This window comes from Atractosteus spatula, chromosome 8, assembly GCF_055471065.1.
Source record: "Atractosteus spatula isolate fAtrSpa1 chromosome 8, fAtrSpa1.hap1, whole genome shotgun sequence".
Taxonomy (NCBI): domain Eukaryota; kingdom Metazoa; phylum Chordata; class Actinopteri; order Semionotiformes; family Lepisosteidae; genus Atractosteus; species Atractosteus spatula.
The window spans coordinates 1,393,447-1,420,516 of NC_142713.1; the positions used below are offsets into that span (position 1 = coordinate 1,393,447).

The 27,070-nt window shown below is 54.3% G+C and overlaps 1 protein-coding gene across 1 annotated transcript; it reads right to left on the bottom strand.

The window, feature by feature from the left end:
• Nucleotides 1-24,898, bottom strand: plekha4 (pleckstrin homology domain containing A4). Its single transcript, XM_088924204.1, has 24 exons — nt 24,800-24,898; nt 19,736-19,827; nt 19,369-19,467; nt 19,136-19,208; nt 18,377-18,477; nt 18,100-18,227; nt 16,800-17,021; nt 15,615-15,996; nt 15,302-15,358; nt 13,381-13,497; nt 11,482-11,550; nt 11,244-11,324; nt 10,542-10,697; nt 9,969-10,067; nt 9,152-9,293; nt 8,904-9,019; nt 8,071-8,184; nt 7,441-7,516; nt 6,944-6,987; nt 5,969-6,118; nt 5,394-5,882; nt 4,559-4,701; nt 3,609-3,730; nt 1-2,377 (listed from the first exon to the last, which is right to left on the bottom strand). The coding sequence occupies exons 2-24, from the start codon at nt 19,805-19,807 to the stop codon at nt 1,122-1,124; spliced, it is 4,308 nt and encodes a 1,435-aa protein (XP_088780330.1). The 5' UTR covers nt 19,808-19,827; nt 24,800-24,898; the 3' UTR covers nt 1-1,121.
• Between the last annotated feature and the right edge of the window lie 2,172 nt (nt 24,899-27,070).

Consider the following 27,070-nt stretch of genomic DNA (forward strand, 5'->3'; position numbering starts at 1 on the left):
TCTGTATTAACCCTCTCTCTCAGTGCAGTGTTAATGTACTGGAGTGTCCAGTCAGTGTGTCTGTATTAACCCCTCTCTCTCTCAGTGCAGTGTTACTGTACTGGAATGTCCAGTCAGTGTGTCTGTATGAACCCCTCTCTCTCTCAGTGCAGTGTTAATGTACTGGAGTGTCCAGTCAGTGTGTGTGTATTAACCCCTCTCTCTCAGTGCAGTGTTCATGTACTGGAGTGTCCAGTCAGTGTGTCTGTATGAACCCCTCTCTCTCTCAGTGCAGTGGTAATGTACTGGAGTGTCCAGTTAGCGTGTCTGTATTAACCCCTCTCTCTCTCTCAGTGCAGTGTTAATGTACTGGAGTGTCCAGTCAGTGTGTCTGTATTAACCCCTCTCTCTCTCTCAGTGCAGTGTTAATGTACTGGAGTGTCCAGTCAGTGTGTGTGTATTAACCCCTCTCTCTCTCAGTGCAGTGTTCATGTACTGGAGTGTCCAGTCAGTGTGTCTGTATTAACCCCTCTCTCTCTCTCAGTGCAGTGTTAATGTACTGGAGTGTCCAGTCAGTGTGTCTGTATGAACCCCTCTCTCTCTCAGTGCAGTGGTAATGTACTGGGGTGTCCAGTCAGCGTGTCTGTATTAACCCCTCTCTCTCTCTCAGTGCAGTGTTAATGTACTGGAGTGTCCAGTCAGTGTGTGTGTATTAACCCCTCTCTCTCTCAGTGCAGTGTTAGTGTACTGGAGTGTCCAGTCAGTGTGTCTGTATTAACCCCTCTCTCTCTCAGTGCAGTGTTAATGTACTGGAGTGTCCAGTCAGTGTGTGTGTATTAACCCCTCTCTCTCTCAATGCAGTGTTCATGTACTGGAGTGTCCAGTCAGTGTGTCTGTATTAACCCCTCTCTCTCTCTCAGTGCAGTGTTAATGTACTGGAGTGTCCAGTCAGTGTGTGTGTATTAACCCCTCTCTCTCTCAGTGCAGTGTTAATGTACTGGAGTGTCCAGTCAGTGTGTGTGTATTAACCCCTCTCTCTCAGTGCAGTGTTAATGTACTGGAGTGTCCAGTCAGTGTGTGTGTATTAACCCCTCTCTCTCTCAGTGTTAATGTACTGTAATACTATACCTCCCCTTCTCTTTCTACAAGCTCGTTCTCAGTACTGTTAAACGACCCTCAGCAAACGGTGAGCTCTGATTAGATGCCGATTCCCCAAATCCCGAGTCCGGGCTCGCGAGTTCCTTCCCAGCCTGCTCCCCGCCCTCCCCTCCGAACGCCGTGTCCGCCTGCCCCGCCCCTGCCTGGTGTTGCAGGCTCCCATTGGCCGTCTCCCTGTCTGGCTGCGGCTGATTGGCCGGGGCCCCAAGAGCTGACCAATCCCGTTGCTGGAAGGGCCCGGTCCCTCCCTCCTCGTGTTGCCCCCCGGCGCTGTCCGGCAGGCGAGAGTCTTCCTCGCGAGTCCGCCCGCCCGGCGGCGAGCGACCAGGGGAGGACCCGCGGCTTCTGGCGTTGAAGACGTGGTAGGTGATCTCCTCGTAGATGTGAATCTCGTTGACCGCGCTTCCCGAGGCTGCGACGCCATTGGCTGAGGGGCCGACGCCCGGGTTCTGATTGGACGCCGGGCTGCCCGCCTCCCGGTTGGCTGGGCTGTCTCCGCGACCCGGTGACGTGGCGTCCCGCCCCCAATTCTGATTGGCGGCGGCGGCCGTGGGGACGGGGGAGACCGCGCCGCTCGAGCGCCGAGTCCCGGGACAGAGGCGATCGGCCGAGTTCGCCCGCTCGTCGCCCCACCCAGCGGCAGGGGGGGGCGGCGGCGGGGGCTCAGGACCGCCGGGGTCTCCTGGGGGCCCGGGCTCACAGGGGAGGGCCGCGCTGCCCGTCCACGGGCTGCAGCTGGAGGGCGGCGCCCCCCGATTGGCTGAAGCCGCCCCCGCCGACGCACGATTGGCCGGGCTGTCCTGCCCGTCGGGGATGACGTCGCCAGCGCTCCCCGGGCCCGGTGCATTGTGGGGTGGCTCTTCCCCGCGCGGCGCCAGCGCGTGGGTCGGAAGGCTGGGTTCTGAGCTCCAACTGGCCGCGACCGCAGACAGCCCGGCGCCGAGAGGGGGGGCCGTCTCCTCGGCCGTCCCCGTCACCCCACGGGCTGGGGGGCCGCTCGGTGGCCGGGGAGACCCGGTGTCCGTTCTGCCCGCGTCCTCCTCGCTGCCGCCGTCGCTGGGGCGACGGGCCGCCCGCCGCGGTTCTTCGTCGGGGGGCTCCCCTCCAGGCAGGGGAGGAAGCCGGGGCGCCGCCTGGGGTACGCCGAGGTCGGCCCAGGTCCCGTAGGCGGCTCTTTCTGAATCCAGACCCCAGGTACCCCCGTCCCCCTGGTCTCCAGGGGTGTCCATCGCCCAGCGAGCTGGGGGGGGGGCGAGAGAGAGGGGTCAGCTCCGTATCGGTACCCCATCACCCCCTCTCTCCTGTGAGGGGGACGCCCCCTCCAGAGCGCCCCACCCCACGGGAGCCGTCTGTGCAGGGGTGTCGTGGGAGCACAACACCCCTATTATTCCCTACACTGATATAGCGCCTTTCTGCACACTCCACTCTGAGCGCTGTACAGCTCATGGGGATCCCCTGCACCCCCACCTGGATGATGCTCCAGTCCTCTCTCACACACCAGCTCTCAGTGGGAGGAGAGCAGAGGGATGGAGCCAGTTCAGAGAGGGGGGTTATTAGGAGGCCATGAGGGGTAAAGGCCAGGGGGGAGTTTGGCCAGGACACTGGGGTGACACCCCTACTCTTCTCGAGAGACACCCTGGGATTGTTCATGACCACAGAGTCAGGACCTCGGGTTTACGTCTCATCTGAAGGACGGCGCCTGTTTACAGTCTAGTGTCCCCGTCACTATACTGGGGCATGAGGACCCACACAGACCGCAGGGTGAGCGCCCCCTGCTGGCCCCACTAACACCTCTCCCAGCAGCAGCCTCAGCTCTCCCCGGAGTTTAGGAGCTTCAGGGGACTGCCAGCTGGGGGGTGTGGGGTGGGGAGCGGATGTAACCAACAGCCCATGAGGCCCATTTGATACTTAGTAATGAATTGATCCCAGGAGCTCACCCAGCTGTGTCTGGAGAGAAGCCAGGGTATCGGCTTCAACCACAGGGCTGGGCAGCTTGTTCCCCACCCCCACCCCCCTCTGTGTACAGAAGAGCCTCCTGTCCTGACTGGAGGAGCTCACCCAGCTGTGTCTGGAGAGAAGCCAGGGTATCGGCTTCAACCACAGGGCTGGGCAGCTTGTTCCCCACCCCCACCCCCCTCTGTGTACAGTAGAGTCTCCTGTCCTGACTGGAGGAGCTCACCCAGCTGTGTCTGGAGAGAAGTCAGGGTATCGGCTCCAACAACAGGGCTGGGCAGCTTGTTCCCCACCCCCACCCCCCTCTGTGTACAGAAGAGCCTCCTGTCCTGACTGGAGGAGCTCACCCAGCTGTGTCTGGAGAGAAGCCAGGGTATCGGCTCCAACAACAGGGCTGGGCAGCTTGTTCCCCACCCCCACCCCCCTCTGTGTACAGCAGAGCCTCCTGGCGGTTTGTCCTCTACTCGCCTCGTCAGTTTGTTAACTGGTTAGCTGGGGAGAGCAGTGGAAAGTCCTACCTGCCATCTCCCGGCTCTTCTGAGAGGCCTCAAGGGCCAGCCGGAAGGACAGGCTGATGAGGCGCTCCCTGTCGCCCTCCAGTGGGGGAGGATGGGCATGGCCACAGCAATCTTGGACTGCACTGTAAGAGAGAGGGGTGATCTGGTCACTACACATCAAGAGAGAGTGAGAGAGGGGTGACCTGGTCACTACACTTCAAGAGAGAGTGAGAGAGGGGTGACCTGGTCACTACACTTTGAGAGAGAGAGAGAGGGGTGACTTGGTCACTACACCTAGAGAGAGAGAGGGGTGATCTGGTCACTACACATCGAGAGAGAGGGGGGTGATCTGGTCACTACACATCGAGAGAGAGGGGGGTGATCTGGTCACTACACATCGAGAGAGAGAGGGGTGTGATCTGGTCACTACACATCGAGAGAGAGAGGGGTGATCTGGTCACTACACCTTGAGAGAGAGAGAGGGGTGATCTGGTCACTACACATCGAGAGAGAGAGAGGGGTGATCTGGTCACTACACATCGAGAGAGAGGGGTGTGATCTGGTCACTACACCTCGAGAGAGAGAGAGGGGTGATCTGGTCACTACACATCGAGAGAGAGGGGTGTGATCTGGTCACTACACCTCGAGAGAGAGGGGTGATCTGGTCACTACACCTCGAGAGAGAGAGAGGGGTGATCTGGTCACTACACCTTGAGAGAGAGAGGGGGGTGATCTGGTCACTACACCTCGAGAGAGAGGGGGGTGATCTGGTCACTACACCTCGAGAGAGAGGGGTGATCTGGTCACTACACCTCGAGAGAGAGGGGTGATCCGGTCACTACACCTGCCGCCATACCGCCCTGTACACTTTCAGAGCAATGTAATCGTGTCCAGTGAGAGGTGATCCATTGTGAATACAGACAGGTGAGACACAGCACACAGCACAGCTAGAGAGAAACAGAGCAACAGACCTCCTGATCACTCTCTCTCGGATTCTCTCTGCTCTCCGCTCTCTGGCCTCCTGTTGCTCTGGGGTCAAGTACCGCTCAGGGTCAAGGTCGAGGTCAGAGGTTAGGAAAGGGGCATGAATTACAGCCTTTGGAGGACTAGCACCCTAAGAGAGAGAGAGATACAGAGAGAGAGATCATTTCAGCTGCGTCAATTAACAGAATATACTGCAACACAGACGTTTTTCAACAATCTGTAATAACCTCTCTCAGTGCAGTGTTACTGTACTGGAGTGTCCAGTCAGTGTGTCTGTATTAACCCCTCTCTCTCTCAGTGCAGTGTTAATGTACTGGAGTGTCCAGTCAGTGTGTGTGTATTAACCCCTCTCTCTCTCAGTGCAGTGTTAATGTACTGGAGTGTCCAGTCAGTGTGTGTGTGTATTAACCCCTCTCTCTCTCAGTGCAGTGTTCATGTACTGGAGTGTCCAGTCAGTGTGTCTGTATTAACCCCTCTCTCTCTCAGTGCAGTGTTAATGTACTGGAGTGTCCAGTCAGTGTGTCTGTATTAACCCCTCTCTCTCTCAGTGCAGTGTTAATGTACTGGAGTGTCCAGTCAGTGTGTGTGTATTAACCCCTCTCTCTCTCAGTGCAGTGTTAATGTACTGGAGTGTCCAGTCAGTGTGTCTGTATTAACCCCTCTCTCTCTCTCTCAGTGCAGTGTTCATGTACTGGAGTGTCCAGTCAGTGTGTCTGTATTAACCCCTCTCTCTCTCAGTGCAGTGTTAATGTACTGGAGTGTCCAGTCAGTGTGTCTGTATTAACCCCTCTCTCTCTCTCTCTCTCAGTCACTGTCTCTCACCTTCTCCCGTCTCCTCTCGGCATCTCTCCTCCCGTTACCCAGCATGCCCCCTGTCAGCACCAGGCCCGTCTCCTCCTGCCCGAAGGAGCGCTCGAAAGTTCCGCCACTCTGCAACTCGGAGTTCGGGGTCCTGAACGCTTCCTGATCAGGTGGGGGTTGGGCCGCCTCCTTGGGCGGTGGGGACCTCAGAGGCGTCGGGCTGGGCTCTGCCTGCAGCGCCCCTCCGGCGTACCGCGAGGCGAGCTGGCGCCCGGGTTCCTCCCCCAGGGTCTGGTGCGACTTTCGTTCGGGCGCTCCCGCGGACGGCCCGGGCTGGGGTCCTCGGACACCCAGGCCGGGCTCGGGCGCCTCCGTGGCCAGCTGCTCGGGCAGCTCCGGGGGGGGGTCCTCCACAGACACCCGGCGGGCGACCAGGGTGCAGGGGAGGAGGCCGGTGACGACCCGCGTGACCCGTTGGGGGCTGAGGGGGTCGGCGTCCCGGCCCAGGACCTGCGCAGAGACAAGAGAGACGTTGCCCGCAGAGGCCAGACGGGCACCGGGACGGACGGGCGGAGTCACAGGCACCGAGACGTCACCTGCTCTCTGGGAGGGGGTGACCCTTGACCCTGCCCGTGATTGGCCGGGAGAGGGACCGGCGCCCTCCTCTGATTGGCTGGCCTCTCCAGGTGCCTCCTCATCCTCTCCTGCTGCTCCTCCGGGCTCATCCTCACCTTTCTGGGGCCTACCTGGAGGAGAACAGGAGAGGAGCTGCTACACCCTGACCCCCTGCTCTGACGAAACAATCTCCCCCCATCTCTGCTGTCCCTGCTCTCCCGCGCCCTCAGCTGGTAACAGCCGGTACTGCACCCTCCCACTGAGCCACAGCAGCAGCCCAGAGATGACTGAGAACACGAGACAAACGTCAGAACTGAAAGGAGGCCCGATCGGACCATCTGGGCCAATTCATTCAAGGACCTTGTCATCCAGCTGTGTCTGGAGAGAAGCCAGGGTATCGGCTTAAACAACAGACTAAAGAGACTTAGTTCCTCCAGCCTGTCAGTGTGGGACACTCCCTTCAGAGAGAAGAGACTCAGTTCCTCCAGCCTGTCAGTGTGGGACACTCCCTTCAGGCTGAAGAGACTCAGTTCCTCCAGCCTGTTAGTGTGGGACACTCCCTTCAGACAGAAGAGACTCAGTTCCTCCAGCCTGAGTGTGAGACACAGACTAAAGAGACTCAGTTCCTCCAGCCTGAGTGTGGGACACTCCCTTCAGACTGAAGAGACTGAGGTTCTCACGAGGTGGTTCAGTTCCTCCAGCCTGTCAGTGTGGGACACTCCCTTCAGACTGAAGAGACTCAGTTCCTCCAGCCTGAGTGTGGGACACTCTCTTCAGACTAAAGAGACTCAGTTCCTCCAGCCTGAGTGTGGGACACAGACCAAAGAGACTCACCTCGTGAAGAGCAGCAATGTCTCTTTTGTCTTGTCCACACTATACTTTGGGATTGCTGCACTGCAGGCTAGCTCAGTGTTCAATGTTCCACCATTAGATTTCTACAAACAGTTGAGTTTTACCTTACTGGCACTGTCCCGGCTGGGCCAACAGGGGGCGCTGTAGGCTGGGGAGATACAGCAGTGGGAGAGAGGAGAGAGTAAGCTGTCAGTTGCATAACACTGCTCCATAATCATTAACACACCACAGTCAGAGAGGCACAATACTGCATATACACACACACAAATACTCACACAAACACAATGATAATCAACTTTATTTTACATAGCGCCTTACAAACACTCACACACACACAAGCACATATGCACTAACACATAAACACACACAGACATTAACATGCACACTCACACAAACTCAGACAGACACACACATGCATTAACACACAGAATTACAGACACCTACACACACACAGACACACCTGCACGCACACACACACCCCTTCACACAGAGACAGACAGACAGACAGACAGACAGACAGACAGACACAGATACCCCTGCACACAGAGACAGACACACACACACACACACACACACACACACACACAGACACCGCTGGTACCTGTCTGTGTGTCTGCTGCACTGCTCTCTGTGGGGAAGACAGATGGGCTCTTCGCTGGCCACTGGGGAGAGACAGGCTGAGAGAGAGAGGAGACAGGGAGACTCAACAACTGGACACCACTGGACACTGAAGAACACTGCCCACTGCCCTCCTGACTCCTGACACCCTGAGAGTCCACTGTTTGAGTCACACTGCATATCAGTTAGCTGGTCCAGTGGTTCAGGTCCAGTCCTGTTACACCAGGAGGACAGCTGGTCCAGTGGTTCAGGTCCAGTCCTGTTACACCAGGAGGACAGCTGGTCCGGTGGTTCAGGTCCAGTCCTGTTACACCAGGAAGACAGCTGGTCCGGTGGTTCAGGTCCATTCCTGTTACACCAGGAGGACAGCTGGTCCGGTGGTCCAGGTCCAGTCCTGTTGGACCAGGAGGACAGCTGGTCCGGTGGTTCAGGTCCAGTCTTGTTAGACCAGGAGGATATTTTTATATCATGACAACATTATATAAATTTGTATGAATCAAATGATCATTATCCTCAGTATTAAAAAGTTTTCAGACATTTTTACATGAAACATTTCTGATGGACACTGAGGTGTCCCACCCTCCACGCCTCATTGGCTCATCCAGGGACTCACCTCAGACTCTGATTCGCTGTCCAGCCAGCCGAGCCCCGCCTCTCTGTTCTGATTGGCCCTGTGGTGTTCCTGAGGTAAAGGGGGGCGGGGAGGAGGTGTGTCCAAATCCTCATCCTATTTGACAACCCCGCCCACCACAGAGTCAATTAAACACAAAATTAACTGACGGGGTGAATTAATGAGTTAAGTACAATTAACAATTTAGTTAAACAGTTTAGATAATCAGCTAGATTAGATTCCTAATGATGGAAACAGTTAAGTGAAATAACTAACAATCTGTGTTTCATACTAACTGAGACACTGACTGACACAGTGGCTGACACAGGCTGTGCTGAGGCTTAGCTCAGCTCTCCGATAGACAGGGGGCCAAGCGAGACAGAGAGAGCCGCAGCACCAGGGGCAGGAGAGGGAGAGAGAGGGAGGCGCCGGGCTGGCTGGAGAGGCAGAGAACGGGAGGAGAGGAGAAGCAGGACAGGAGGAAGCCTGGAAAAGCTGGACAAGGTGCTTTAACACAATCCGACAGCAGCATGAAAGGACAGGGGCGGGAGGGACAGCGCCCCCCGGTGACTGCAGGCCACTGTGGGAACTGCACCTCCCAGAGGGTGAGAGGGTGGGAGCTGGGAGCAGGAAGAGGGGTCACCTCCCTGCCCCAAAGGAGGGCAGCAGTGGGGGGGGGTATGAAGAGAAGGGAGAGGCTGTGAGAAAGAGCCGGGTGTATTTCCTGTAACCCCGCGCTCCACTCGAACTGGGCGTGCCCCCTCCACCACTGCCCAGGGGCTGCTGGCGAGTCTCACTCACTGCTCTGTTCCTTGTCCCTGCAGAGCACAACCTACCATAGAGACCCCGCTCTGCAGCCAGTCTGGCGCAGGCGCAGCAAAGCCTGATGGGACGGGTGCCCCAGGGTGGAGGACTGGCCGGTGGAGGACTGCGGAGGAGGGCGTGGTCATCCCTATAGCGACACAGGGAGAGTTTTATTTTTAAATTGCATGAAAATTAAAATTCTGACTCTGCGGATTCGTGTCTTTAATTTTCATATTAAAGGTGTGAAGAAAGTTTAAAGAAGAAGGTTTAGAAACTCTACCTGGGAGCTGTAGTTCTTGATCTCTATGGTGACCTGTCTGCCTGGACGAGCCCATCGCCAGCTGGAAGTTGTTCTTGTTGGGGCTCAAACCACAAAGAATGTCCTCTATCATCCAGATCTCTCTCTGAGCCCGAGACTGTTCCTGAGACACAGAGAGAGAGGGGTTAATACAGACACACTGACTGGACACTCCAGTACATTAACACTGCACTGAGAGAGAGAGGGGTTAATACACACACACTGACTGGACACTCCAGTACATTAACACTGCACTGAGAGAGAGGGGTTAATACAGACACACTGACTGGACACTCCAGTACATTAACACTGCACTGAGAGAGAGAGGGGTTAATACAGACACACTGACTGGACACTCCAGTACATTAACACTGCACTGAGAGAGAGAGGGGTTAATACACACACACTGACTGGACACTCCAGTACATTAACACTGCACTGAGAGAGAGAGGGGTTAATACACACACACTGACTGGACACTCCAGTACATTAACACTGCACTGAGAGAGAGAGGGGTTAATACAGACACACTGACTGGACACTCCAGTACATTAACACTGCACTGAGAGAGAGGGGTTAATACAGACACACTGACTGGACACTCCAGTACATTAACACTGCACTGAGAGAGAGGGGTTAATACAGACACACTGACTGGACACTCCAGTACATTAACACTGCACTGAGAGAGAGAGGGGTTAATACAGACACACTGACTGGACACTCCAGTACATTAACACTGCACTGAGAGAGAGGGGTTAACACAGACACACTGCAGTACATTGACACACAGTGTTACCTGGAGTCTCCCATATCGACAGATGTGCTCCAGGTGAGAACAGAGGACAGACAGCTCGCTCTCCAGCTGCTCATACTGACCCCACACCTTGTCCATCTCCTGAGAAGTGGAAAAGAGACGCTGTGAGATTGATCATTCTTGTACCATTCCAGGAAGTCACTCCCTGTGATGGCTGCAGGTTCGCTTTATAAAAGAGACTTACACTGATACAGGGAACAAGAGCGCCCCCTGCTGAGGCACAGCGACATCTCTCTGATATTAGAGTCAAGAAAATAAAAATCACCAGGATGTCTGTGTGCAGTTTGTATGGTCTCCCTGTGTTTGAATAGGTTTCCTTCTACAGTCCAAAGACATGCTGCTGGGTAAATGAATTGGGTTTTGGGAAAACTGGCCCGGTGTGTGTGTGTGTGTGTGTGTGTGTGTGTGTGTGTGTGTGTGTGTGTGTGTGTGTGTCCTGTGATGGACTGGCCCTGGTCTGAGTGTGTGTCTCTGTGTGTCAGACTGGCCCTGGTGTGTGTGTTTGTGTGTGTCCTGTGCCCATTGCTTGCTGGGATAGACTGAGGTGGTAGTTACCGTGGCAACATCACAGATCCTGGCTCGGGTCTGGACCAGCTCCTCCTGCAGCACGGCCTGCTGGGAGATGACCCCTTCCGGACCCCTGACCCCCTCCTGACCTCCCCACTCCTCCAGCTGCAGTCGGGTCATCTCCAGGGCGCACTGCAGGCTGTCCTGGGAGAGAGAGGAGGGGGGTGACCAGTGAGGACAGGGTGTCCTGACCACTGAGGTGAGCGCCTGTGTCTCTGCACTGGCTTTCAGGGCTGAGGACAAGCTGGCTCCGCCGTACAGGGGTGCTGTCTGCTCGCTGCACCGGGACTGGACCTCGGACCCTCAGAGACCGAGCCCCTTCTCCTGCTGCTCCGGTGTGACAGAGAGCCCTTCCTCCGACTCTACAAGACGCGCACTCTTCGCTCCCCTTCGGATCTAAAACTCCAAACTTACCAGGGAGCTTATGTCTGACTGTCTTAGTTCATCCTACGTGTTCTTGTTTCATTATTATTATTATTATTATCATCATATCCTGAGGGACAGCACGTGGCTGTGTTGTAGTGTGCTGCTCCCCTCTGTGTTGTACTGTACGCCTCTGCAACTGGAGAAACGCCTACAGTCACTCCCTGAACTACATTCCCCACAAGGCACTTGCTCGGTCCCCACCCGGCTGCAGGAGGAATGTGTGCCGCAGGGCACCGTGGGAGTTGTATGCTTCTGCGCCCTCACCTTGTCCGCTCGAAGCTGCGCCATCTCAATGGCCAGAGACTGGAGAAGCTTATCGCAGCCACACAGCCTGGTCAACACGGCCTGGAGACAGCGGTCCGGCAGGCAGGGAAGCGAGAGAGAGGGTCAGGGCTCGTTTTCTGTGACATAACCAAACGGATTACCCCCCCACCCCCATCCCTCAGCGATCAACAATCCTCCCCCTGCCCCCCCTCATTCGCCCGCCCAGCGACTGACTCACATCGGCCTTGCTCTCAGGCCCTCTGATTGGCTGGTGCTCTGTCTCCTGGTAGAGGTCGGAGGTCGCGGGCTGCGGAGGAGAAAGCCGATTGGCCGGAAGAGTGAGAGGAAGGGAGGGGCCACAGTGCTTGTGTGAGAGTGTGTGAGTGTGACAACGTGTGAGCTGAGTGTGTCTGAGTGAGTGTGAGCTGTATGAGTTTGAGTGAGTGTGAGCTGAGTGTGAGCTGAGTATATGTGTGAGCTGTATGAGCAAGTGTGTGTGAGTGTGAGCTGTATGAGTGAGTGTGAGTGTGAGCGAGTGTAAGCTGTACAAGTGTGTGGGTAGCTGTATGAGTGATTGTGAGTGTGAGCGGAGTGTGTGAGTGAGTGTAAGCTGAGTGTGAGCTGTATGAGTGTGTGTGAGTGTGAGCTGTATGAGCGAGTGTGTGTGAGTGTGAGCTGTATGAGCGAGTGTGTGTGAGTGTGACCGAGTGTGAGCTGTACAAGTGTGTGGGTGAGCTGTATGAGTGATTGTGAGTGTGAGCGGAGTGTGTGAGCGGAGTGTGTGAGCTGTATGAGTGTGTGTGAGTGTGAGCTGTATGAGCGAGTGTGTGTGAGTGTGAGCGAGTGTGAGCTGTACAAGTGTGTGGGTGAGCTGTGTGAGTGTGAGCGAGTGTGAGCTGTACAAGTGTGTGGGTGAGCTGTATGAGTGATTGTGAGCGGAGTGTAAGAGCGGAGTGTGTGAGCCGAGTGTGAGAGCCGAGTGTGAGAGCCGAGTGTGAGAGCCGAGTGTGTGAGCCGAGTGTGTGAGCCGAGTGTGTGAGCCGAGTGTGAGAGCCGAGTGTGAGAGCCGAGTGTGAGAGTCATGCTAATCGCTTTATTTTCTCGCTCTCATTCAATACATCTTCCTTTCCCTCTCTGCCATTCTCTCAGCCTCTCTCTCAGTTATAGCGCCTTTGCTTCTCTGTTTCTTCTCCCTAAGCACCTGTCACACTAGCCTGGACATCGGCCAATCACATTGTCCGCTCTGCTTCCCTCAGCCAATCCCAAGCCAAGTACAGAGTCACGTGACTCTCTGGCCCATATATTTTCCACCTGGGTAAAATATATGAGGAGCTTTTTAAGATTTTATGGCTATCCTACAAAAAATGAAATGTAAAACATTATTTGTTGATACACAAATAATGGAGTATAAACCTCCATTGAGATGTAGAGTATAAATGTCATTTGAGGCTTAATGTTGGATGGGGCCATGAATAGCTCAGTGAGCCAACTCTCCAGCCTTAAGAATTACAACCTGCAGCTTCAGGACAGACGGACACCTGTGTGTTTGCTCATGGATTCAGCCACAAGACCTTAAAAACTCTCTGCACTGACCAAGACAAGCTGGATCACTGCAAAGACCACTGGCCTATTCAGACACACTGATGACAAAACCCACAATGAGTGGACAGACGGATGGACAGATAGACAGACACTGACAGACAGGTGGGCACACAGGTGCACAATTTGACAAATATAGACAGAAAGAAGGACACAAGAGCACAGAGAGTACTAGCACACTGTGAACTGGCGCACACACACAGACACTGAGACAGACTGATGTACAAAGACCGATAGGCAGATAGAAAGGCAAGCAGACACACAGACAGACAGACAGACAGACAGACAGACAGACTGGTGTACAGAAATACAGACACACACAGAGAACAAACAGACACTGGTGTACAGACACACGCAGAGACATAGACAGACAGACAGACAGACAGACAGACAGACAGACAGACAGACAGACAGGTGTACAGAAATACAGACACACACAGAGAACAAACAGACACTGGTGTACAGACACACGCAGAGACATAGACAGACAGACAGACAGACAGACAGACAGACAGACAGACAGACAGACAGACAGTACCAGCACACTGTGAGCAGGCGCAGGCAGACACACAGTCAGCCGGCCACGATGTGAGGGAGCTGAGCGAGGGGGGGGCAGGGGAGGCAGGAGTCCGGACAACCCCCCCACACACCAACCCTGCGGAGAGAGAGCAGGGTTAACAACACAGAGGGAGAGGGGTTAACATAGAGAGAGCAGGGTTAACAACACAGAGGGAGAGGGGTTAACATAGAGAGAGCAGGGTTAACAACACAGAGGGAGAGGGGTTAACATAGAGAGAGCAGGGTTAACAACACAGAGGGAGAGGGGTTAATATAGAGAGAGCAGGGTTAACAACACAGAGGGAGAGGGGTTAACATAGAGAGAGCAGGGTTAACAACACAGAGGGAGAGGGGTTAACATAGAGAGAGCAGGGTTAACAACACAGAGGGAGAGGGGTTAACATAGAGAGAGCAGGGTTAACAACACAGAGGGAGAGGGGTTAACATAGAGAGAGCAGGGTTAACAACACAGAGGGAGAGGGGTTAACATAGAGAGAGTTTAACACAGGGAAAGATATGGTATTAATAGATACAAGGAGAAAAAAGGGGATTAATAAAGAGAAGGGTTTACACAGGGAGAGAGATGGGGTTAATAGACAGTGGGGTTAATACGGGGAGAGAGTGGGGGGTTAATAGAGAGCAGGGTTAATACAGGGAGAGAGTAGGGGGTTAATAGACAGCAGGGTTAATACGGGGAGAGAGTGGGGGGTTAATAGACAGCAGGGTTAATACGGGGAGAGAGTGGGGGGTTAATAGAGAGCAGGGTTAATACGGGGAGAGAGTAGGGGGTTAATAGACAGCAGGGTTAATACGGGGAGAGAGTAGGGGGTTAATAGAGAGCAGGGTTAATACGGGGAGAGAGTGGGGGGTTAATAGACAGCAGGGTTAATACGGGGAGAGAGTAGGGGGTTAATAGAGAGCAGGGTTAATACGGGGAGAGAGTGGGGGGTTAATAGACAGCAGGGTTAATACGGGGAGAGAGTAGGGGGTTAATAGACAGCAGGGTTAATACGGGGAGAGAGTAGGGGGTTAATAGACAGCAGGGTTAATACAGGGAGAGAGAAGGGGGTTAATAGAGAGCAGGGTTAATACGGGGAGAGAGAAGTGGGAAAGAACACAGAAAACCAGAGAGGAATCAGGAGGGAAAAGGGGACTTAAGACTGCTTAAGGGGACTGCTGTATACCCCGAGAGAGGAGAGGCTTCTTCAGAAAGGCAGGGGGAGAGAGAGAGATGGGAAATCAGATAATCAGAAGATCAGCAAGCATAAACCGAAGCAGAGGATATCAGACTGAAAGTGTTCATTTCCCTGTCTAGTCGCTAATAATGGTCAATGAACGAAACCACTTTTATTAGGGGCTCATCAGTATCGCAGGTCTTTGACCAGTGAACAGAGGGTGGTGGGGGTGGGGAACAAGCTGCCCAGCCCTGCTGTTGAAGCCGATACCCTGGCTTCTCTCCAGACACAGCTGGGTGAGCTCCTCCAGTCAGGACAGGAGGCTCTTCTGTACACAGAGGGGGGTGGGGGCGGGGAACAAGCTGCCCAGCCCTGTGGTTGAAGCCGATACCCTGGCTTCTCTCCAGACACAGCTGGACGAGCTCCTGGGATCAATAAACTAATAAAAATCCAGACGCGCCAGACGGTCTGAATGGATCTCCTCTCTTGTGATCTTTTTTAATGTTCTTATATGTATCCCATAATTCAGTGCGGCTTCTGCTCTTCCGCTCGGCAGAGCCCTGAACCAGCTCCATCTTGAGCGCGGTTCACTGCCCGAAGATGAGCCCTGATACAGGCAGAGCCGCTCTCCGTGGCTGCCAGCACCAGCCGAACGCATGAGAACAGGACAGGGTTCGAGTCTCGTTGGTCTCACGTATCCCACAGTCCACCACGGAGGGTCCCTACCTTCCCCGCAGGCCGGCGGGGGGCGGGTGGGTGGCGGGTCGTGAAGGCAGCGCTGGGCTGGGGAGAGGAGAGAAGAGCCGGCCGGTCACCCGTCTGCTGTCTCACTCTCACTGCCTCACCCTCTCACTCTCTCCTTCTTGCTGTCTCACTACCACCCTCCTGCTCAGTACTGACCATCACTCTCTCTGTACTGGTCGTCCCCTCTTCTCACTCTCTGTACTGACCCCTCCCCTCTCCCTGTACTGACCACCCCTGACTATGTGTCTCAGTGGGTGTGGTCTTGGCTTTATCTGCCCTCCGATTGGATACTCACACGGTGAGGGGCGTGTCTTCTGTCTAGGCTGGGGTTCATGAAGGCAGGGTTGACCTCTGGTTGACCTCTGGTTGAACCAGAGGGTTGAGGCGAAGGGGGAGCAGACCCCATGCTCAAAGGGGTCAGAGGTCGAGCAGGGGAGACCCCTATGTCACCTTGGGGTCGCACATCCACCCTGCCGACCGGGGTGTGAGGCCGTGACCCCAGTTGACCTCTAGGAGTGAGAGGGCGCGACCCCAGAGAACGGACAGGAAGGGGAGGGGCTTCCTCAAGTTCCTGGCTGTAGCTGCGACCCCTGACCTCTAGACTGCCCAGGACTGCAGGAACTGAAGCCAGTGTGCTTGTGCCCTCTTTTCTACTCCTGCAAGGAGACTGGTGTCGACTTGAAAAGAGAGAGAGAGGGGTTAATACAGACACACTGACTGGACACTCCAGTTCATTAACACTGCACTGAGAGAGAGAGAGGGGTTAATACAGACACACTGACTGGACACTCCAGTACATTAACACTGCACTGAGAGAGAGGGGTTAATACAGACACACTGACTGGACACTCCAGTTCATTAACACTGCACTGAGAGAGAGAGAGGGGTTAATACAGACACACTGACTGGACACTCCAGTACATTAACACTGCACTGAGAGAGAGAGGGGTTAATACACACACACTGACTGGACACTCCAGTACATTAACACTGCACTGAGAGAGAGAGGGGTTAATACACACACACTGACTAGACACTCCAGTACATTAACACTGCACTGAGAGAGAGAGAGAGGGGTTAATACAGACACACTGACTGGACACTCCAGTACATTAACACTGCACTGAGAGAGAGAGAGGGGTTAATACAGACACACTGACTGGACACTCCAGTACATTAACACTGCACTGAGAGAGAGAGGGGTTAATACAGACACACTGACTGGACACTCCAGTACATGAACACTGCACTGAGAGAGAGAGGGGTTAATACACACACACTGACTGGACACTCCAGTACATTAACACTGCACTGAGAGAGAGAGGGGTTAATACAGACACACTGACTGGACACTCCAGTACTGTACATTAACACTGCACTGAGAGAGAGAGGGGTTCATACAGATGTCACTGTACTCCACAGTGTCAGTGCCCTGAGAAGTACAGAGAGGGAAGAAAGAATATAGTGTTGGATTCACTACCTTTGTTTGTCTCTCTCATGTCCTGTACTCTTCTGGGGTTTTTTCAGCTCTGCCTCTGGGCACCCCCCTCTTTCTGTAGCAGGCTGGGATGGTACAGTCTGGGTCTTACTGCCTGGTATGGAAACTGGGGTGGAACCATTTCGCAGTGGAGGGTGTTGAGAGAGATCCAGGGAGTAGCTGCTCCCTCCCAGCTGTGTGAAATCTTGAAAACTGGAACAGCGTCTAAGCGATTGAGAGTGAGAGAGAGAGAAGTGACTGGGCTACAGCGCTGTATACAGACCCTAAAGCACTCTGCATATACACATGCATCAGTACTGTATGTGTACCTGTTCAGTGTGTGTTCAGTGTGTGTCTACAGGGGGTCAGTGTGTGTCTACAGTGGGTCAGTACCTGTTCAGTGTGTGTGTCTACAGGGGGTCAGTGTGTGTTCAGTGTGTGTCTACAGGGGGTCAGTGTCTGTTCAGTGTGTGTGTCTACAGTGGGTCAGTACGTGTTCAGTGTGTGTGTCTACAGGGGGTCAGTACGTGTTCAGTGTGTGTCTACAGTGGGTCAGTACGTGTTTAGTGTGTGTGTCTACAGTGGGTCAGTACATGTTCAGTGTGTGTGTCTACAGTGCGTCAGTGTGTGTTCAGTGTGTGTCTACAGTGGGTCAGTGTCTGTTCAGTGTGTGTCTACAGTGGGTCAGTACGTGTTCAGTGTGTGTGTCTACAGTGGGTCAGTACATGTTCAGTGTGTGTGTGTCTACAGTGGGTCAGTGTCTGTTCAGTGTGTGTGTGTCTACAGTGGGTCAGTACATGTTCAGTGTGTGTGTCTACAGTGGGTCAGTACGTGTTCAGTGTGTGTGTCTACAGTGGGTCAGTACGTGTTCAGTGTGTGTCTACAGTGGGTCAGTACCTGTTCAGTGTGTGTGTCTACAGTGGGTCAGTACGTGTTCAGTGTGTGTGTCTACAGTGGGTCAGTACGTGTTCACTGTGTGTGTCTACAGGGGGTCAGTACCTGTTCACTGTGTGTCTACAGGGGGTCAGTACATGTTCACTGTGTGTGTCTACAGGGGGTCAGTACCTGTTCAGTGTGTGTGTCTGCAGTGGGTCAGTACGTGTTCAGTGTGTGTGTGTCTACAGGGGGTCATTACGTGTTCAGTGTGTGTGTGTCTACAGGGGGTCATTACGTGTTCAGTGTGTGTCTCTACAGTGGGTCAGTACCTGTTCAGTGTGTGTCTACAGGGGGTCAGTACGTGTTCACTGTGTGTGTCTACAGGGGGTCAGTACGTGTTCAGTGTTTGTCTACAGTGGGTCAGTACCTGTTCAGTGTGGCTCCAGACGGGTCAGACTCCAGAGAGGCACACTGAGTCATGGCTCTGATCCAGCCCACCATGTCCTCCTGGGTGTCGGCACTAAACATGTAGGATCTCATCCCAGCATGGGCTGCCTGAGGAGGGAACAGAGAATACCTGTCAGAAACACACACAGCTGGACAGCAGACACAGTGAGAGAGAGAGGAGATACACTGGGGACCGCTGGGCTATCCTTCAGCTTACTTTCTGCTGGGATGGTTTTTAATGACACTCAATCACTCACCTTAAAGGCAAACTTTCTGTTCTTTGATTCCTTCTGGGTGCACAGGAGGATGCTGTAGCTAGGCAACGGGATGCTGCCCAGCACTGTCTCCTCTCTGCTGTCTGAAAGGGAGAGATACAGACAGAAACCCTAAAGACACTCCTAATTCAAGGACCATCACAGACCCTAATATAGACCGCAGACAGATTAATACAGACTCTAATATAGACCCTAGTGACACACCTCACACACACAGATTAATACAGACCCTAATATACAACCTAGAGACACACCTCACACACACAGATTAATACAGACTCTAATATACTGTAGACCCTAGAGACACACCTAACACACACAGATTAATACAGACCCTAATATAGACCCTAGAGACACACCTCACACACACAGATTAATACAGACCCTAATATAGACCCTAGAGGCACACCTCACACACACAGATTAATACAGACCCTAATATAGACCCCAGAGACACACCTCACACACACAAAATTAATACAGACCCTAATATAGACCCCAGAGACACTCCTCACACACACAGATTAATACAGACCCTAATATAGACCCTAGAGACACACCTCACACACACAGATTTTAATACAGATATAATACAGAGCCTGGAGACACACCTAACAGACACACAAAGATATTAATACAGACTCTAATACAGATCCTAGAGACACACCTGACAATGAGAAATTGAAACAGAAACAGAAATCAGTGGTAGTGGTAAATACAGTGGTAAAATGGGAGACTAACCTCTGTAGTAAAAGAGACAGTAATCTGACAGAACAAACCATCTTCTCTTCCACAGCTTCAGTCCTGAGCTGTCCTGGGGGTGAGAGGGCGAGAGAAGACAGTTTCACTCATCCAGAGGTCAATGGACAGGGATCAGGGACATGAGGACACAGAGATACAGCCAGACAGGTGAAATAGACAAATACACAGACACACAGACACACAGACACGCACACCGGCCCAGACTGACTGACCTGTTTGTACAGCCACCCCCTGATGATGACGGGGCAGTTGGGGTCTCTCTTCACTGACAGGCCCCTCTTCCCAAAACTGTGTACTTTGGAGACAGAAGCCTGAGGATAAAGGAGGGGGATTAGACACACAGAGACAGAGACAGAGAGACACACAGACACACAGAGACAGAGACAGAGAGACACACAGACACACAGACACACAGAGACAGAGAGAGACACACAGAGACAGAGAGACAGAGAGACACCTAGAGACACAGAGACAGAGAGACACACTGACACACAGAGACAGGGAGACACAGAGACACACTGACACACAGAGGGACACACAAAGACAAAAAGACACAGACACACAGGCAGAGGGACAGACCTTGCTCCCAGCAGGAAGAGAGGACACTGTGGCCACACTGGAGGCCTGACTCAGACGATCCGCCTCACTCATCCTGAGGAGAGACTGGCAGACTGAGTCATGATAAAATCACACTGTGTGGGACAGATACACACCTACACAATGAGACACACGTATCCACACAGATATACACTCACACACATAGTGACACTCACAATAACACACACACGTATCCTCACACGTATCCTCACAGATATACACTCACAAACGTACTGACACTCACAATAACACACACACACACGTATCCACACAGATATACACTCACACACACTTATCCACACAGATATACACTCACACACGTACTGACACTCACAATAACACACACACACGTATCCACACAGATATACACTCGCACACATACTGACGCTCACAATAACATACACTCACACACTTATCCACACAGATATATACTCGCACACATACTGACGCTCACAATACCCCCCACACACACCCACACACACACACACGTGTGTGTTTATTCTCTCGGGAACACACTGAAACACGTGCGGTGTGTTTTGTCTCCCCGCGCGGGGAGTGGAGGGGGCGGGCAGCGCTGTGATTGACAGGCGCAGGTGCGGCGCGGGGGCGGGGCCCGTGCGAAATCAATCCGCCGGAACGCGGAACGGCACGCCGGGCACGCCGGGGACCGGGGGGCAATTACACGCGCCTCGCCAAAAACGAAAAATGCCATCACGTCATTAACCCCTTGAGCGGAGCTCAGCCGCTGTGCAAACACAGCCCTGCGGGGGCGGCTGTGCCCGGGAGAGCCGCTCCTTGTGCTGCGAGTGAGACCGAGGGAAAACGCTCGTTGTCCAAACACGGCCGCTGCCTGATCCGAAGTCAGGGGAGACATCGCGGGTTGAGGCTTACAGTGCAGACCAGGCTGCCGTTAAAGATGACGACAACAACAAGAACAACAACAATAATACAGCAGTCTCCTGCACACTCCTCTCAGAGCGCTGTACAGCTCATGGGGATCCCCTGCACCCCCACCTGGATGATGCTCCAGTCCTCTCTCACACACCAGCTCTCAGTGGGAGGAGAGCAGAGGGATGGGGCCAGTTCAGAGAGGGGGGTTATTAGGAGGCCATGAGGGGTAAAGGCCAGGGGGGAGTTTGGCCAGGACACTGGGGTGACACCCCTACTCTTCTCGAGGGGCACCCTGGGATTGTTCATGAGCCCGGAGAGCCGGGACCTCGGTGTTGGTGTGAAGGAAACCAGGAGGCACTGCTCCTCCTCCTGCTCCTCTTGCGATCACTGCTCCCAGAGCGCCCGGCGGGTCAGACACGCCCCGGACCCTCGGACACGCGTGGCAGTGAGGAGCTAACGGATCCGAGGAGAGAAGCCAGTGTTATCGACTTCAACAACACGGGCGGGCAGCTTGTTCCCCACCCCCACCACCCTCTGTGTACAGAAGAGCCTCCTGTCCTGACTGGAGGAGCTCACCCAGCTGTGTCTGGAGAGAAGCCAGGGTATCGGCTTCAACCACAGGGCTGGGCAGCTTGTTCCCCACCCCCACCCCCCTCTGTGTACAGAAGAGCCTCCTGTCCTGACTGGAGGAGCTCATCCAGCTGTGTCTGGAGAGAAGCCAGGGTATCGGCTTCAACCACAGGGCTGGGCAGCTTGTTCCCCACCCCCACCCCCCTCTGTGTACAGAAGAGCCTCTTGTCCTGACTGGAGGAGCTCACCCAGCTCTGTCTGGAGAGAAGTCAGGGTATCGGCTTCAACCACAGGGCTGGGCAGCTTGTTCCCCACCCCCACCACCCTCTGTGTACAGAAGAGCCTCCTGTCCTGACTGGAGGAGCTCACCCAGCTGTGTCTGGAGAGAAGCCAGGGTATCGGCTTCAACCACAGGGCTGGGCAGCTTGTTCCCCACCCCCACCACCCTCGGTGTACAGTAGTGCCTCCTGTCCCTGACTCGAGGAGCCCACCCAGCTGTGTCTGGAGAGAAGCCAGGGTATCGGCTTCAACCACAGGGCTGGGCAGCTTGTTCCCCACCCCCACCACCCTCGGTGTACAGTAGTGCCTCCTGTCCTGACTGAAGGAGCTCACCCAGCTGTGTCTGGAGAGAAGCCAGGGTATCAGCCTCAACAACACAGCTGGGCAGCTTGTTCCCCACCCCCACCACCCTCGGTGTACAGTAGTGCCTCCTGTCCCTGACTCGAGGAGCCCACCCAGCTGTGTCTGGAGAGAAGCCAGGGTATCGGCTTCAACCACAGGACTGGGCAGCTTGTTCCCCACCCCCACCACCCTCGGTGTACAGTAGTGCCTCCTGTCCTGACTGGAGGCTCTCAGCCAGCAGGAAGAGTCAGAGCAGGAGCTGCGGCTCGTCAGAGGGCCGGAGGGTCAGGCTCTCGCAGACAGAAGAGACGGGGGGGTGAGGGGGGACAGAACAGATGCTCATTCATGGGGATGGGAGGTGGGGTCAGAAGGTCGCAGGTCGTGGGTGGAAAAGGGCATCCAAAGCATTCCAGAGCATTCCGGCGATGTGAGGCACGCGCAGGCCCGGAGCTGGAGCGCGGAGCGGCCCGGGGTTCTCCTGACCGAGCCGGACTGGACCAGGGGGATGCAGAACCATCGACTCCAGCGGATCAGCCAGTCCATCACAGCACACACACACTCACACACTCACTCACACACTCACACTCACTCACTCACTCACACTCACACACTCACACTCACACTCACTCACTCACTCACTCACACACTCACACTCACTCACTCACTCACACTCACACACTCACTCACTCACACTCACACACTCACACACTCTCACACACACTCACACTCACACACTCTAACACATACTCACACCAGGGCCAGTCCATCATAGGACTCACTCACTCACACACTCACACACACACACTCTAACACACACTCACACCAGGGCCAGTCCATCACAGCACACACACACACACTCTCTCACACACACACACTCACACACACTCACACTCACACACTCTAACACATACTCACACCAGGGCCAGTCCATCATAGGACTCACTCACTCACACACTCACACACACACTCTAACACATACTCACACCAGGGCCAGTCCATCACAGCACACACACACACACACACACACACACTCACTCACTCTAACACATACTCACACACACACACACTCACACCATCAAAGCACACACACACACTCACACACTCACACTCACTCACTCTAACACATACTCACACCAGGGCCAGTCCATCACAGCACTCACACACTCACACACACACACTCTAACACACACTCACACCAGGGCCAATCCACCACAGCACACACTCACTCACTCACTCACACACACACACACACACACACACACACACACACACACCAGGGCCAGTCCATCACAGCACACACACTCACACACTGGGCCCAGTGCTCCCAGCAGCCACTGAACCCACCAGCATGTCTCTGGACTGTGAAACCCACAGGAACATGGGGAGAACATGCAAACTCCACACACACAGCACCCCTGGTCTGGACTTGAACCCAGAACTGCTGACCCCTGCACCACAGTGCCGCCCTCCTGGCTGAAACCAGGTCTATTTACTTTATGGTCAAGATGCACCATTGGACCATCTGTAGAGAGGATGGTAGCTCTCCCACTCCACACCTCCATTGACCAGCTCTCCACTGACCAGCTCTCCCACTCCACACCTCCACTGACCAGCACTCCACTGACCAGCTCTCCCACTCCACACCTCCACTGACCTGCTCTCCCACTCCACACCTCCACTGACCAGCACTCCACTGACCAGCTCTCCCACTCCACACCTCCACTGACCTGCTCTCCCACTCCACACCTCCACTGACCAGCACTCCACTGACCAGCTCTCCCACTCCACACCTCCACTGACCAGCTCACCACTGACCAGCTCTCCCACTCCACACCTCCACTGACCAGAACTCCACTGACCAGCTCTCCCACTCCACACCTCCACTGACCAGCACTCCACTGACCAGCTCACCACTGACCAGCTCTCCCACTCCACACCTCCACTGACCAGCTCTCCACTGACCAGCTCTCCCACTCCACACCTCCACTGACCAGCTCACCACTGACCAGCTCTCCCACTCCACACCTCCACTGACCAGAACTCCACTGACCAGCTCTCCCACTCCACACCTCCACTGACCAGCTCTCCACTGACCAGCTCTCCCACTCCACACCTCCACTGACCAGAACTCCACTGACCAGCTCTCCCACTCCACACCTCCACTGACCAGCACTCCACTGACCAGCACTCCACTGACCAGCTCTCCCACTCCACACCTCCACTGACCTGCTCTCCCACTCCACACCTCCACTGACCAGCTCTCCACTGACCAGCTCACCACTGACCAGCTCTCCCACTCCACACCTCCACTGACCAGAACTCCACTGACCAGCTCTCCCACTCCACACCTCCACTGACCAGCTCTCCACTGACCAGCTCTCCCACTCCACACCTCCACTGACCAGCTCTCCACTGACCTGCTCACCACTGACCAGCTCTCCACTGACCAGCTCTCCCACTCCACACCTCCACTGACCAGCTCTCCACTGACCTGCTCACCACTGACCAGCTCTCCCACTCCACACCTCCACTGACCAGCTCTCCACTGACCTGCCTCGTCCACTACTGTGTGCAGTTATAAACCGCAGTCTGTGTCAGCTCTAATCTAGAGTGTGGAGATACAATCTAGTTTGTACAACTGTAATCCTGTGTCTGTACAGTTCTACTCTACATTCTGTACAATCATATCTACTGTCTGTACAGTTCTACTCTACAGCCTGTACAGTTATATCTAGTGTCTGTCCAGTTAGAATCCTGTCTCTGTCCAGTTATACTCTACAGTCTGTCCAGTTAGAATCTAGTGTCTGTCCAGTTAGAATCCTGTCTCTGTACAGTTATACTCCAGTGTATGAGTGCAGCTCTCATCTGGACTCTGCTAATGAGACCACTGTCATCTGTACTGACCTCTGACCTCAGTACCTGCACTGGGAACCAGTCTCAGAGGGTCACAGACAGGTGTCCTACCTCCCTGCTCTCCTGCGCTCTGTCCTGCGCGATGTGGACGGATCTCAGCAGCACTGTCAGAGAGGCCCCAGCGCTCACCGATCTCTCCAGCGCGCTCGCTAGACCCGACTGTGTGGGATTCCACTTGAGCACAGCTGTCCCTCCTCCTGCTGGCTCCCTGACACCCGACACTCCCCACCCTGTCCCAGCAGCTCTTAAAGAACCACAGCATCCACTCCGCTAGATCCCTGAGTAACCCCTCTCTCTCAGTGCAGTGTTAATGTACTGGAGTGTCCAGCCAGTGTGTCTGTATGAACCCCTCTCTCTCTCAGTGCAGTGTTAATGTACTGGAGTGTCCAGTCAGTGTGTCTGTATTAACCCCTCTCTCTCAAGGCAGTGTTAATGTACTGGAGTGTCCAGTCAGTGTGTCTGTATTAACCCCTCTCTCTCTCAGTGCAGTGTTAATGTACTGGAGTGTCCAGTCAGTGTGTCTGTATGAACCCCTCTCTCTCTCAGTGCAGTGTTAATGTACTGGAGTGTCCAGTCAGTGTGTGTGTATTAACCCCTCTCTCTCTCAGTGCAGTGTTCATGTACTGGAGTGTGCAGTCAGTGTGTATTAACCCCTCTCTCTCTCAGTGCAGTGTTAATGTACTGGAGTGTCCAGTCAGTGTGTGTGTATGAAACCCTCTCTCTCTCAGTGCAGTGTTAATGTACTGGAGTGTCCAGTCAGTGTGTGTGTATTAACCCCTCTCTCTCTCAGTGCAGTGTTAATGTACTGGAGTGTCCAGTCAGTGTGTGTGTATTAACCCCTCTCTCTCTCAGTGCAGTGTTGATGTACTGGAGTGTCCAGTCAGTGTGTGTGTATTAACCCCTCTCTCTCTCTCAGTGCAGTGTTAATGTACTGGAGTGTCCAGTCAGTGTGTCTGTATTAACCCCTCTCTCTCTCAGTGCAGTGTTAATGTACTGGAGTGTCCAGTCAGTGTGTGTGTATTAACCCCTCTCTCTCTCAGTGCAGTGTTAATGTACTGGAGTGTCCAGTCAGTGTGTGTGTATTAACCCCTCTCTCTCTCAGTGCAGTGTTAATGTACTGGAGTGTCCAGTCAGTGTGTGTGTATTAACCCCTCTCTCTCTCAGTGCAGTGTTAATGTACTGGAGTGTCCAGTCAGTGTGTGTGTATTAACCCCCCTCTCTCAGTGCAGTGTTAATGTACTGGAGTGTCCAGTCAGTGTGTGTGTATTAACCCCCCTCTCTCTCAGTGCAGTGTTGATGTACTGTGTTCATTTCTCCCTCAGCTGTGATGCACTGTTCTCTCCTCTGTGTGAATAATGAATGAGGTCAAATCAATTGGTCAGCGAGCTCGGATCCAGACGCCCACGATGGTGTCTGAATGTGACTGTGTTCCCTCGGCAGGGCGGATAGACGTGCTCGCGTGTGTCACTGCCTGTTCGCACGCACGGCTCCCACACACACATACATGTGTACAGCATGCGTGTGCGTGGCATGGGGAGCTCGGGACTCGGACACGCGCGTCTGCCTGGAGGGCGTTTTCCGCGCTCGGCTCCCGTGAGCCCCCGGATTGACTCCGGCTGTCCGGGAGAGAGAGCCGGAGCAGGAGGGAGCGTGGGAAGGGCCTGCCGCTGCCGTTGTCTCTCTCCGGTTGTCCTGGAAGACTGTGGGAACAATGGACACTCTGTGATGGAGGGAGCGAGGGAGCGAGGGGGAGAGGTAAAGGCAGAGGGAGGAATGGGGAGACAGAGGGAGAGGGATGAGGTAATGAGGGAATCTGACCGTAACCCTGGAGTCTGTGATCCGTCCTTCCGATGAGACGTAAACCCGAGGTCCTGACTCTGTGGTCATGAACAATCCCAGGGTGTCTCTCGAGAAGAGTCGGGGTGTCACCCCAGTGTCCTGGTCAAACTCCCCCCTGGCCTTTACCCCTCATGGCCTCCTAATAACCCCCCTCTCTGAACTGGCTCCATCCCTCTGCTCTCCTCCCACTGAGAGCTGGTGTGTGGGGAGCGTACTGGCGCACTCTGGCTGCCGTCGCATCACCCAGGTGGGGCTGCACACTGGTGGGGGTGGAGGGGATCCCCATTACCTCTAAAGAGCTTTGAGTGGAGTGTCCAGAAAAGCGCTATGTAAGTGTAAGCAATTATTATTATTATTATTATTAACGGGAGCTGAGTGGTCATCGCTGGTGTCTGTGAACTGGAGCTGTGTGGTCATCGCTGGTGTCTGTGAACGGGAGCTGAGTGGTCATCGCTGGTGTCTGAACTGGAGCTGTGTGGTCAT

Excerpts from the sequence above, each read along its gene's own strand:
- plekha4 (XM_088924204.1), bottom strand. The coding sequence starts at position 19,807 with ATGAGTGAGGCGGATCGTCTGAGTCAGGCCTCCAGTGTGGCCACAGTG. Across the intron at positions 18,228-18,376 it reads ACAGAAAGTTTGCCTTTAAG|GCAGCCCATGCTGGGATGAG; the intron begins GTGAGTGATTGA and ends TTCCCTCCTCAG. Across the intron at positions 3,731-4,558 it reads CGAGAGAGAGTGATCAGGAG|TGCAGTCCAAGATTGCTGTG; the intron begins GTCTGTTGCTCT and ends TCTCTCTTACAG.